Source organism: Acinonyx jubatus, chromosome B1 (assembly GCF_027475565.1).
Source record: "Acinonyx jubatus isolate Ajub_Pintada_27869175 chromosome B1, VMU_Ajub_asm_v1.0, whole genome shotgun sequence".
Lineage (NCBI taxonomy): Eukaryota > Metazoa > Chordata > Mammalia > Carnivora > Felidae > Acinonyx > Acinonyx jubatus.
Genome location: NC_069382.1, coordinates 72,845,393 through 72,859,313, shown reverse-complemented (window position 1 = coordinate 72,859,313; position 13,921 = coordinate 72,845,393). Strand labels below are relative to the sequence as shown.

The 13,921-nt window shown below is 37.1% G+C and overlaps 1 protein-coding gene across 6 annotated transcripts in view; it reads left to right on the top strand.

The window, feature by feature from the left end:
- ARFIP1 (ADP ribosylation factor interacting protein 1) overlaps window positions 1-13,921 on the top strand; it is a 126,597-nt gene that overhangs the window by 90,192 nt on the left and 22,484 nt on the right. For all 6 annotated transcript variants that reach the window (XM_027067465.2, XM_053216860.1, XM_053216862.1 and 3 more), the window contains 2 exons: window positions 981-1,138; window positions 7,328-7,502. In XM_027067465.2, the coding sequence (XP_026923266.1) occupies window positions 981-1,138; window positions 7,328-7,502 (333 nt within the window). The remainder of the gene's footprint in view (window positions 1-980; window positions 1,139-7,327; window positions 7,503-13,921) is intronic.

The following is a 13,921-nucleotide window of genomic DNA, read 5'->3' as shown; positions in this document are numbered from 1 at the left end:
TGACCAAAGTTTTTATTTGGTCAGATGTGTCCTCATAATAGGTTAATTAGTCAAACTTGGACTGGAAAACCAGTCCAAATTTGAAAATTAGAGTTACAACTTGCCATATCTGAAGGAGTTATATGTAATATTTTCTAAGCCAAGACTCAGTTTATTCACAGAGAATGTGCTCAAACTGGTGTTGAGTGATCCTTCCCCAGCCGTGCACCTACGTAGACCTGAGCTTGGGAGTCAACTAGTCACTGAGTTTACAAAGAAACGTACATTGTTAATATTTATAGACTGAGGAGATTATGTCAAAACACAAAAATTGCAATCTGTCTTATGGCTGAAAGTTTTAGTCAATTGTTAACCTAATTTGGTTGTGAAAGTTATAGTTTTCTTTGATTAATAATCTGCTATATTTTTCTTTTTAACAGCTGTGCTTATAGTATAGTAGAAACAAAACATGGAAATGAAAATATTCTTTCTATTTCAAGTAGTTTAACTTTCAAAATCATTTAATTTTAGCTATACATCTGAGCTGATGGCAATTTTGGTTTATTAAACTTTTTTGGTAACTATATAGCTAGCTAGCTGTGATTTAGATTTCCGTTTATTTAAACATTAAATGAAAAAACTTCTGGGGCGCCTGGGTGGGCTTCAGTCAGTCAAACATCTGACTCTTGATTTCGGCTCAGGTCATGATCTCACAGTTCATGTAATTAAGCCCTATGTCTGCAGTGTCAGTGCAGAGCCTGTTTGGGATTCTCTCTCTCTCTGTCTCTCTCTCTCTCTCTGTCTCTCTGTCTCTCTCTCTCTGTACCCCACCCCCCTCCTCAAAATACATAAATAAATAAACATTCAAAAAGTAAAAGAAAAAACTTCTATAGCTAAGTATTTTAAATCAAATATTTTCCCATTAGTGATATGTTTGAGATTTTTTTGGTCGCATTCACTAACTTATTAGTGGATAAGTTAAGGTGACTTTTTTGTTTTAGGAAGAATTTGGCTATAATGCAGATACCCAGAAGCTACTGGCAAAAAATGGAGAGACTCTTCTTGGAGCCATTAATTTTTTTATTGCCAGTGTGAACACTTTGGTGAATAAAACAATTGAAGATACATTAATGACTGTGAAACAATATGAAAGTGCGAGGTAGGTGTAAATTTTCATTATATTCTCTGTTTGCAGATGGTACATAATTCATTTAAGGTCTTAGATTGCATGTGATAGAAGTCAACCCAGAAAAAGAATGCAGTAGAAGGTTATAGGATAGCTCATAGAACTAATAGAAAGGCAGGAGAACAGATTCTAGAAACAAGCAGGAACCAAAGTCAAGGTAATGCCTCAGAAGAATCTAATTAGGACCTCGATGCTGGGTACCTCCGGTACTTGATGTTGCCACCGCTACCATACGTCATTTCCAAAAGGCCCCTGAATACTTTGCTTCATTGCCTAGAGAGTGTCTGATTGAACCTTGGTCATGTGCCCAACCCTGCCTGCTAGAGAATAGGGAGGTGGAGGATCTCCCAGCTCCAGCTTCCTTAGAAGAGGACAAGGGCCTTGTGTTCTACCAGGTAGATACTAGATGCTCTCCACAGTCTGGCCTAAGCCTATCTTTTCAGCCTTCTTACTGCTGCTTCCCAGTAGGAGCAGTGCAACAGCAGACGTAGTTTCACTTTCTCTTCAGTGTACAAGCTCATACCTGCTTTCGTGATTTTGTTTGTGTTTTGGATACCAACTGCCTGGTCTTCCGTTTATCTAGGCTATGACCAGCTTCGAACTCTTTCGTATTTTACCTTTTACTTATTTTCAGAGCTGTTTGAATGCAGTGTTTTCATACATTTTATACACACACACATACACTCATTATTCCTCTATCTCATAACTCCCGTTAGGTAACCTAAGTACATTTTAATAAATACTTACAAAGATCTAAAAAGTAACAGATCAGTGATAGCATTTTTTAACTTTTGATTTCCAGCCCAGTTTTTCTCCCATTCATTCTGATTTCGAGGTTTTTTTTTTCCTCTAAATACTTGAAATCCTTATTTTCTGTTAAACTTTTTATAGCATCGTTGAAAATAAGTGCAAACTATACCTTTTAGAAGTATTTGGCCCCTTGCCCTAATATGACATGACAAATGGCCATGAAAACTAAAGTCATCTCTCTAGTCTTTGACTGCTTATTCTGAAGTATATGTTTCCTTATGCCTTACATAAGTAAAAGTCCAAAACCCTTGGGAAGTTAACTTTTAATCTTTTCACAAGAATAGATGCTTCTGTCTTATTCTGTGTTTGTAATTTTAGGTTTAGTATTAACGTGACTCTTAATGACTTGGAAATGAAGGTCAAGATAAATAGCTGCGGGTGTTTGGTAGAAGGGTAGAGATGGGGTTGTGTGCCTTATTTAGGTTTTAGACTTGGTTTTTTACTTTTCCTTATCGTTTGAACTATTTATTAACACAGTATTAAAATCAGAAGGTGGAAAAAAATAAACTGAAGGAGTCTATCAGTAACACTGAAGGAATTTCTCAGTAAGATACCCTTCAATAGGAATCCCTTCAATAACACTCTTAGTAATTGGTTCTCCAGTCTCCATTTAAATCTTTTTGTGGACATTGTCTATATTTTTCAAAGGAATATTATGTATATTATTTTATTTTTATAAATTTTATTTGGTTCTTTTCCAAATCTGTTCCTTGGAATAATGCCCTAATTTGTTTATAGTGAATCTTCCTTTTATCTCTTTAATTATTTTAAGCATTCTTATTTTCTGTTGTTTCAGATTGTTTTAATATTTGTGGGTTTTGAAGATAAAAATTCTCTTATTCCAAAATTACCCACTATCACCTCCCAGTAAAGAACTACAGGAATCTAGTTTCTGTTTCTGTACTTGGTAATTGTCCACCTATCCTGAAATACGTTTTTAGTGCCTAAAATATATTTTTGTTTAGTATGTTTTAAAATATGTTTTATTTTAAGCATGTAAAATCTTTCTCTTCAGCCTTTATTTCTAAGATGCTTTTAAAAATACTAACCCAGGGGAGCCTGTGTGGCTCAGTCAGTTAAGCATATGACTCTTGATTTGGGCTCAGGTCATGATCTTGCAGTTTGTGAGATGGAACCCCACGTTAGGCTCTGTGCTGACAGACAGGACCCTGCTCGGTATTCTCTCTCTCCCCCTCTCTCTACATCCATGTGTGTGCTCTCTCTCTCTCTCTTTCTCAAAATAAATAAACCTTCGCAGAAAAATAGGAGTGCCTGGGTGGCTCAGTTGGTTGAGTGTCCAACTCTTGATTTCAGCTCGGGTCATGATCCCAGGGTTATGGGATCGAACCCCACTTGCTCCATGCTGAGTGTGGAGCCTGCTTGAGATTCATTCTCATTCTCTCTCTCTCTCTCTCTCTCTCTCTCTCTCTCTCTCTCTCTCCCTCTCCCCCCCTCCCTCCCTCCCTCTACCCCTCTCCACAACTCCTGCGCGCTTGCGCTCTCTGGCTAAAATAAAATAAAATTTTAAATATAAATTAATTAACCCATATAATGGGGTGCCTGGCTGACTCAGTTGGTAGAGCATGCAACTCTTGATCTTGGGATCATGAGTTCAAGCCTCACCTTGGACATATAGCTTACTTAAAAAAATTTTTTTCTTAATACTTAACCTGTATTAGAGAAAGACAAATTCATTAGATAAGGCACTGAACAGCACACAGATCATTTTTTGTTTAATTTGTAGAGGAGAAAAGCCTCTGGAGATTAAAAGGTTTGCTCATTTGGAGCCAATTTCAAAGCCAAAATGAGAGCCCATTAGCTTTCTACCTTTTACTTTTGATCATTCAGCCTCAAATTTGAACTGGATTTATGTCACATTTTCATATCTATTTTAAAAAATATAGCGCCTGGCTGGCTCAGTTGGTGGAGCGTGCAGCTCTGGATCTCAGGGTTGTGAGTTTGAGCCCCATGTTGGGTGTAGAGATTACTTAAAAATAAAATCTTTACGGGCGCCTGGGTGGCGCAGTCGGTTAAGCGTCCGACTTCAGCCAGGTCACGATCTCGCGGTCCGGGAGTTCGAGCCCCGCGTCAGGCTCTGGGCTGATGGCTCGGAGCCTGGAGCCTGTTTCTGATTCTGTGTCTCCCTCTCTCTCTGCCCCTCCCCTGTTCATGCTCTGTCTCTCTCTGTCCCAAAAATAAATTAAAAAAAAAAAAGTTGAAAAAAAAATGTAAAAAAAAAATAAATAAAATCTTTAAAAATAATAATAATTTTCACATCTTATATTGAGATATCTGATGTTTAAAGTACAATGTGATAAAAGATCTCAATCTATCCATTATATAGGTTTATTTGAAACTTTTGAACAGAGTTATAAATCAGGTTATATGTACTTATCAGGAAACCTTTAGACAACCTCCGCCTACAGAGGGATAACATTAAAAAAGAATCCCAGATTAAAAGTTTCTCAGTAGCTGAATTTTCTTCTCTGTCAAAACCAGAATTTACTGACTTTTAGGGCGAGGGTCAGCTATTTGATCAGCACAAAAAGTGGCAGTTTAGGCAAATGTCCGGGTGGCCTTTTAATGCTTCCTATTATGCATTGTGTACAAGTATTTCCTAGCCCTCTGGTGCTTCGTGTATAGAAAATCTTATAACAGCCCATTCAGCACTTCTCCATAGCAGCACCAACAAGGGAGTCATTTGTGGTCAGGACTTTTCAGATGTCAACACCTGTTCTCTAGAAGTTTTACATAAGCCATAGAGTAACCAACTATCACTAACTATAGATATGGATTCAGTTTGGACTGGCACCCTTGAAGTGAAGAGTTGCATTTTGAAAATTTAGTGTGCTTCTCTTATTGGTAATGAGCACTGTTAGAGAAGCTCTTACGGAAAGTTTTACTTTGATACCATCTACAAACTCTGGATGTAAAAATTAAGGGATATAAGGTCAGTATTGTAACCTTGAATATGTTGAAATTAATCTTATTGTTTAGAAATGTTCTCTAAGACTAATGAAGGATATTTGTCTTCACATTAAATCACCATGTATCACTATTTTTGTTCTTTCATTGTTTTTTTCTTTCATTTTTTATTGTTTTTAGTATATTTGCTTCTGGCTAGCTCCCTTCTAATTTGGCCATAATAATAATGATTATTATTACATGATTATTTTGTGAAGATTGTTATTCTCCTTTATAGATGAAAAACTAGAGCGGAAAGGTAAAAACATCTAGTTCAAGACATTAGAGCCAGCAAAGATCAGAGTGGTTTCAGTTTGGCTAGAAACCCATGGAATTTAATTTGTTATCATTACTAAGTCAGTCTTGCTTCCTAAATTTTTAATATCTGTCTCCCCTTTTTAGCCCCACTGCCATTGTCCTGATTCCGTGACTCATTTGTCTTTTGCCCATGGTCTTCTATTTGGTTTCTTCTTTCTGTTTCTTAATCTCCTCCAGTCCATCCTCCATTTTTTACCACTAGAGCCATCCTTCTATTCTGAATAGATAGAACATGTTACTTTCTAGATCAGAGTTCCTAAGTGGCTTCCCATCACTACTTGACCTACTGGATTAAATCTGATTCCGTTTGACATTGTCTGTAGGCCCTGCATAATGGCAGTCCTGCCTACCTGTCTGACTTTAATTCCTTCCATTATCATGTTCCAACTTCAGGTTCTAACATAGTGAATTACTTCCCAAATGTATCATGGTATCTTACAGTTCTTTGCTTTTGTACGTACTGTTCTCTTCCTGGATTGCTCTATTTCCCTGCCCCAGTCCACCTTGGAAGCTTTTACCATCCTTTAAAATTTAATTGTGGTGTTTTAATTCTGTTCTGAGATACCTAATTAGGCAACTCTTCCTCTTGATTTCCACCCTGCCTTATTCTCCCTCCCTCATGGCAGTTACCATTGTCTCATTTTGTTATAGCTGTTTAAGAGCTTCTCTCCTTCTAAACTGCAAGCTTCTTGAAGATAAACTTTTATCTATTCATCTTTAGAGCTCTGGTTTCTAGTACAGTGCCAGGAACATAGAAGGTGCTCACTTAATATTTGTTGAATGTGCCAGTGAATGAATGAATGATTCTCTTGGCCCTGAAAGTTCAAGTTTGTTAAATTCAGCATAAGATAAAAATAAATTAGACTCAGTACAAGGGACCGATGTGTTCTTTCTCAAGTCACATATGTGATATAGTTTATGTTGTTTAAAATATTCTTAATTGCCAGAATAGGAGATATAGATTGTACTCTGGATACTTGAATAAAGAGCTTTAGTTCTACGGCATAAGCTTTGTAATGCTGATTTTGACTAAATCAGAGGTCACATTGTTCTTCAGGAGAGACTGCTAGATAAGTCTCTGTTTAATAAGCAAGGTAGTACTGTTTACACAAGTACTGTGACAGAGGCATCATGAGGTGCTGTGTGATCATGGAGTGATGGTGGTGAGTAGTATTTCAGTTAGTGGTAGGAGAATATTAGGGAGTAGGTGTTTTAAGGAGCACAAGGTGTTAAGTGCTCAATAATAGATGGCACTGTCACGTTGTAAATACTAATGTTTCAGAAATCCATTCAGAGTTGCTCTGTCCCATATGGTAGCCATTAGCCACATATGTCTGTTTAGCACTTGAAATGTGGTTAGCCTACATTGAGATGTGATAGAAGTGAAATATAGACAATGGATTTCAAAGATTCACTACTAGCCCACCCCCAAAAGTAAAATAGTTCAGTAACAGGTTTTTTTTACATTGATTACATGTTACAATGATAATATTATAGATACATTGGGTAAAATAAAATCTTTTGTTTAAAAGGTGAAATTAATTTTTATTCTTTTAACGTGAATGCTAGAAAATTTTACGTTACATGTGTGGCTTGCATTTTATTTCTGTTGTGCCTTGCTGGCTAGATTATACTTTAAGGATGCTGACCTTCAATATAACTTCCTTTTCCCACTTAAAGTATGTCATCCTCAAGTCTGCCATCTTAATATGCTTTGTTTTGTTGGTATTAACCAATTCCCATGGGAGATAGATCACTTGATCTTGTTAGCGTTAGGTTTTGACATCTGTTTTTTAAACTGGTTTTTCAATTTTGGAAATTCTGCATGTCAGTTAATACTGTACTTTGGAAGGAATAGTTAGTTAGATTAATAAGCAGCTCCCCCTTCATGCTTGTACTAACAGCTCTTTGTATTAAAGAAACATATGACTTTAAAAGCATAAGGTATAATATATACGAGAATTATTATTTATTAATGTATGTATGAGACTGTCATGTATTTCCAGCTTACCTCCTGAATTTATTTCACTCTGTTTTTGTAATATGCTTCACTTACTCTGTTCTTTCCAGGATCGAATATGATGCCTATCGCACTGATTTGGAAGAATTGAATCTTGGACCACGGGATGCAAACACCCTGCCAAAGATTGAGCAGTCACAGCATCTGTTTCAAGCACATAAGGAAAAATACGATAAGATGCGCAATGATGTTTCTATCAAGTTGAAATTTCTAGAAGAAAATAAGGTAAATTCAGTCTTTACCTTCTGAGATAAACTTTCACGGACTTTATTTATTTATTTTAATTTAATTTAAATCCAAGTTAGTAAACATACAGTGTAATAATGATTTCGAGAGTAGAATTCAGTGATTCATCACTTAACATATGACACCCAGTGCTCATCCCAACAGGTGCCCTCCTTACTCCCCCTCACCCATTTACCCCTTACCCCTACCCAACACTCCTCCAGCAGCCCTAAGTTTGTTCTCTGTATTTAAGAGTCTCTTATGGTTTGTATCCTTCTCTGTTTTTATCTTGTTTTTGCTTCCCTTCCCCTATGTTCATCTGTTTTGTTTCTTAAATTACACATGTGAGTGATATCATATATCTTTCTTTCTCTGATTGACTTAATTTCACTTAGCATAATACACTCTAGTTCCATCCACGTTGCAAATGGCTTTTTGATTTCATCCTTTATGATCACCGAGTAATATTCCATTATGTATGTATACCACGCCTTCTTTATCCGTTCATCAGTCAGTGGACATTAGGCTTTTTCCATAATCTGGCTATTGTTGATAGTGCTGCTATAAACACTGGGGTGCATGTGTTTATGGACATTAAAATGATGTCACCCTACAGCTCAGTTGGTTAAGCCTCTGGGTCTTGGTTCCTACTCAGATCATGATCTCATGGTCGTGAGATGAAGCCCCATGTTGGGCTCTGTGCTGAGTGTGGAGCCTGCTTGGGATTCTCTCTCAATCTCTTTCTCTTTCTGCCCCTCCCCCACGGGCATGCACACAAGCTCGCTTGCTCTCAAAATAAATAAACATTTTTTTTAAAATGATTTTCTGGGGCACCTGGATAGCTCAGTCAGTTAAGCGTCCAACTTCAGCTTAGGTCATGATCTCCCAGTTTGTGAGTTAGAGCCCCTCATCCTGCTCTGTGCTGACAGCTCAGAGCCTGGAACCTGCTTTGGATTCCGTGTGTGTGTGTGTGTGTGTGTGTGTGTGTGTGTGTCTGTGTGTGTGTGTGTCTGTGTGTCTGTGTCTCTCTCTCTGCCCCTCCCCGCTCATGTTCTCTCTCTCATTCTCTCTCTTTCTCTCTCTCTCTCTCTCTCAAAAATAAATTTTAAAAAAATTAAAAATGATTTTCTAATTTTTTTTAATGTTTATGTACTTTTGAGACAGAAAGCAGAGGAGGAGCAGAGAGAGAGGGAGACACAGAATCCGAAGCAGGCTCTAGGCTGTGAGCTGTCAGCACAGAGCCTGACGCGGGGCCCAACTCATGAACTGTGTGATCATGACCTGAGCTGAAGTCAGGCACTTAACCGACTGGGCCACCCAGGCTTCCCAAAATAAATAAACATTTAAAAAGTAAATAAATAAAATAAAATGTCACCCTAAAGAGAGATAAATAGAAAGTTTTTTGTTTCTGTTAACTCCCTTTCATTACAGTTGCAAAATGGAATTTCAGCTGTAATCAGTGTTTGAGTTTTTAGAAGAACAAAAAATATATTTATCTTTCTGTCATAAAAGTCATCATCAACCCTACTGTCCCAGTCTTTCACATGGAGTTGCAAAAAAATATTTGATGTTCAACTATTGATGTTCAGATTGGTGTTGATTGACGGATGCTTTAAAAAGTTACATAATTGGGGCACCCGGCTGGGTCAGTTGGGGGAGTGTGCAACTCTTGTTCTCGGGGTTACTAGTTCGAGCCCCACACTGGGCGTAGAGATTACATAAAAAAACCAAAATCTTAAAATAAGAACAAATAAATAAGTAAATAACAAAATAAAAAGTTACATAATGAGAGATTCTGCTTTGAATATTTTGAAACTGTTTTATTAATGATAGGTACAGATTTTAGGAAGAGAAGAACATTCTTCCTAGTAATTGATAAATGAGGAATGACTAAAAGGCTCATTAGCATAACCTAGAAGAAATAAGCCAAGAAATCAGTTTTCCACATTACTTCTGTGTAACATGAACCCATCCAAAGGCGAGAATGGTGAGAGCTGAGATGGACCTGCTGTAGGCTTCATGTGGAGATGGATTCACATAGTGACAAGCTCCCGAGTTTTGGTTTACGTATAGGACAGGTTCCTTTGTTTAACATGTCTGCATACTCAGTTTCGTGAGGGGGATTGCAGTTCTGGAAAGAGGAGCCAGTAGTGGACGCAGCACAGAGCAGGCAGAGTGGCTCAGTCTCGTGGCAATGGGGTCTTCCCACTGCATGTTAGTGGTCCACTTGTGCTTTTCGCATCCTCTGAAGGCACAGTAGGTCTTCAAATCTGCTTTCTTTAGGTACCGTGCCTCTCAAAATTATTCTTCAGTTTTAATTGTCTGTTGATATCTTCTTGTTTTTCCTTAACATTTTTTTAGAACCTCTTTTGGCTACCATAAGAGTTGCAGAATAATACATTTCCTTAGGATCGACCAAGTCCTGCACCATCACTCACTTTTTTTTTTAGTGGCAGTGGGTGAAAAGTATTCACCAGAAGCCATTACAGTGTCAGCAAAGGAAACCTGAGCAGAGTTATCCGACAGATTTCCGCATCATTCCAGCAAGAATGCAGTGCAGCCTTTCAGCATTCATTAGCTAGCACATCAGATGTCATTCTTTTTAGTCATTCGTATATATCTCTGTAGATGTATCTCTCTGTAGGTACATATGTACAGAGAGATAGATCAGTTCCACTGCTTAATATTTTAATGGATAGGAATATACTAATACTTAGATATATGTTTTAAATACAAAAATATTTTTTATATACACCTATTGTAACAGTTTAGCACTGTATACTGTATAGTGCTACATGAGGTATGCGCCAGCTAACATTTTAGAGGCTCTATCCAAAGCTAATTTGAAGGGAAAGGAATTCACCTAATTTACGGGTACAGGACCTCTGCAAATAGAGAAAATGACTTTAGGAAATCTATAAAATGGTAACTGTTCCGTCGGAATGTAATGGTATTGTGTGCTATCCTCTGGATGGTGAGATCATGGGTAATTTTTGTTTTCTATATATTTTTCTATATTTTAGATGATTGTGTTGCCTTTCTAAAAAAGAGAAAGTAATGTTGAAAGAATCAGTATCCCAAAGCAGCTCTGCTTATATGGTTCTTGCCAGAGTAAATAAAAATAGACAAACCACACAAAGATAAGCAGTGGCCACGTGACTGCTACGTGTCTTAATAGAACTATTTTTGGGTCTTAGGAGATCCCAGATGTAGACTTGAATTAGTGAAGGCACTTCTTATTTGTCAGTGACTATGCATTTTACATGTATTCTCTCAATCCTCATGACAATCTTCATACTTTCATTCTTTCAGTAAAAATTATTGGATACTTTCTATACGGGGAATAGGTCAGTGAAAAAAAAGACAGAACTCTGTCCTTTTGAAGCTTACTTTCTGATTAGTCATATACTCTCGTCATCTGTATTTCCCAGATGAGTGAATTCATCTCACGTAATCTTCTGTGATCATGTATCCCCTTCACTTCTGATCTTTTGAACCTCTCTCTTATCTGCCCACTGCAAAGTTGCTCCTCACTTACGAGGAAGAGTTGTATGACATAACCTAGGCTCTTCCTTTTCATGTGTCCAGGAAATGTTCTAGATCTGGGAACACCAAAATCAATATTTGAGCTGTGGAAGATAGACTGAAGAAATGATTTGGGGCCTAAATCTAGTGTCATGACTGGCTGAAGTAGCCCTGGGTTGCTAATGTGAGAAATACGAAGGAGGTACAGAGGTAGCAGGTAGAAAAGAAATTGTATACTTTCTCCTCTGTCCTTGCTTTGCCTCACTTGTTTTTTGCTGTCCTCTGCTCTGCTCTAGAGTTGAGCAGCATAGGCTAATGAATAGGCAAGTTGGACTGTATCTTTTGCAAAAAATTCCAGAGTAAGAACATGAAAACCTGGGTTCCAGACCCATTTCTGCCACCTGCTAACATTATGATCTTGGACAAGTCTCTCCAAGCTTCTGTATTTTCCTCTGGAAAAATGAGGGTAAATCGTGCCTTGTGTTAAGCAAGTGAAAAAAAACACACTGTCTATAAGGGGTAAAGTACTGTTCACCAGTATTTATAGAATTCCTGCTGTATGCCAGGCACTTGGCTAGGTGAAGGGATGAAGGAGAAGGAAAATAAAGTTTATGATCTTAGGGAGTTACAAAAACATAGGATGGGTTTGTTTTCTAGAAGTCATCACCTTCACACCTTCCCCTGGTGGTTTTTGAACTTAACCTATATCCTGCCTCCCTTGTGTCTCTTTTGCGGATACGAGCAGAAATTGACATTAGAAAAGGTGTGATAGGAGACATGAACTATATTTATTTCAACAAACATATTAATTTGAAATACTAAATTTATATCATTTGGCATTACATAAGCAATACTTTCTCAGTGGTAAGTGAAGATAATGCATTGACTGTTCAGGGAAATCTTAAAGATCCATGGAAGAGATAAGGACTTCAGCCTAGCCTTGAAAGATCAGGAGGACAGGCCTAAAAGAATTGGGGGGAGAACCTTCTTGGCAAGGGCAGTGGCCTGCATGTAAGAATAGAGGAATACTCACGTTTAGTAGAGAAATAGACTACCATGATGGAACATAACCTTCACATGCTTTAAAGGAAGAGAGAATCAGAAAGGTAATTGGAAGCCACATTGTATAGAGCCTTGTTCACATAAAGATTGAATTGTGGCCTCAAAAAAGGATGCATACTGAGTAATGAGGGACCAGCCAGGTCATCTCTGTGAAGTTTAAATGTCTGTCAAGATGGCTCTTAAAATCCAGCTCTATCTTGTTGGCATTGAAGAATTGGTAAAGTTAGGAGTAAAAAAAAAAATGTATGACTTAAAAACACTACAGTTTAAAGGAAGAAAGAAAGTAGAAGCACGCAGACCAGTGAGGAATCTTTTATAGCCAAATGAAGTGATAAAGAGCCTGACGTAGGGTAAATTCCAATAGCAGCAGAAAGGAAAGAATACAGTGATTTCAAGTCTGCATGACAGGGGTTGGGAAATCAAGAGAGGAAGCTAATTTGGCTTGAAGGTTGTAAGGGATGAGGAATGGGTATTTATTCCGTTTAACCCAGTGCTCAGTTTGAGGTGATGACTAAATATTCACATAGAAACAGTTGGTAGGATGTTAATGACGTGAGTTTGGAGTTGGAATGAGCAGGGTCAAGGCTTCAGAGATAAAGATTTGGAAGTCATTGCCTTTGAGAATAACATTGTCACATCTTCTTTTGACCTTACTATAAAATTTTTTTTAATTTGCCTTTATTCTCAAGGATTTATGTTCTCAGTCCTAGAGATAGTCTTTGTTTTCAGCTTTCCACAGTTGTCATTAACCTAAGTTTCAATTTGAACTCCGTAATCAGCTAAAAATCAACTAAAATAAAATCTATAAAGAAACTCTGATCTTTTTCTCTTATTTAACTCTTAAAAACTATAAAGAGATAATATTGATCTCTTTTATGTTAGCAATCAATAACTGTAATTTGGATGAAGACTTAGATTCATGAGAAAACTTTTTTATTGTTGAGCAACTTTTACCCTTTTATTTTTAATAACTCTAATAAAAGGAGGAAAAAGCAAGCCTTTAGGCTTACAAACTGTCTTATCATCCCTGTTTGCTTTCTTGGCAGTGTGAAATGCCTGAAATCTTGTGTTTTTTCTTCTTTTGTTAAAATAAGCTGAATTTGTACCTTAATATCTCCTTTATACAAAGTGTCAGGTAATCCACGTAGCACTTGAATTTTAACAAAATATACTCTTCCTATTTCTTAAATATCGTATATTGAATTTTTTAAAACATAGGTTATTTTAAACATCATGTAGTGTGTTGGTTTGTAATTTGATAATATCCTAAAGGTTAATGCTTGTCTTTACAGCTGTTTTTTTGCAGCTTTTAGGGGAGGAGGCTTTCTTTGACATCTCTCATTTCATGGCTTTTCAAGTGTCTTCCCATAGCAACACTTCTGTTCTAAAATGAGAGGCCGACAGTTAAAATGATGCATAAAGTAAAAGCAAACAGTCACTGAGTAAAGGACTAAGAACCATTCCTGTGACTGTTGTAATATATTTTAGTAGCCAAACATTGTGAGAATGTTTTTGTTTCATTCTTACAACTTAAAACAAATTTTTTTGAGAAGGATTGAAAGGTGGATTCTTCTCTATATTTTAGAAAATTGAAGCGTTTATATGTAGTTAGTCTAGCCTTCCTTCTTTCTGGGAAAACAAAGAAAATAGACGTGTAAAATACACATTCCTGTGTGTGCATTCATGCTGAGTGTTATGTGCACATCTCTCTTGTCATTTACTTTTAATGGAGAAATTTGAATTCTATTATGTACAATCTGTGCTCTTTATCCACCCACCCCCAAGATATATTATGTTTACCTTTAACCTAAACAATCCTTATTAATCTCTGA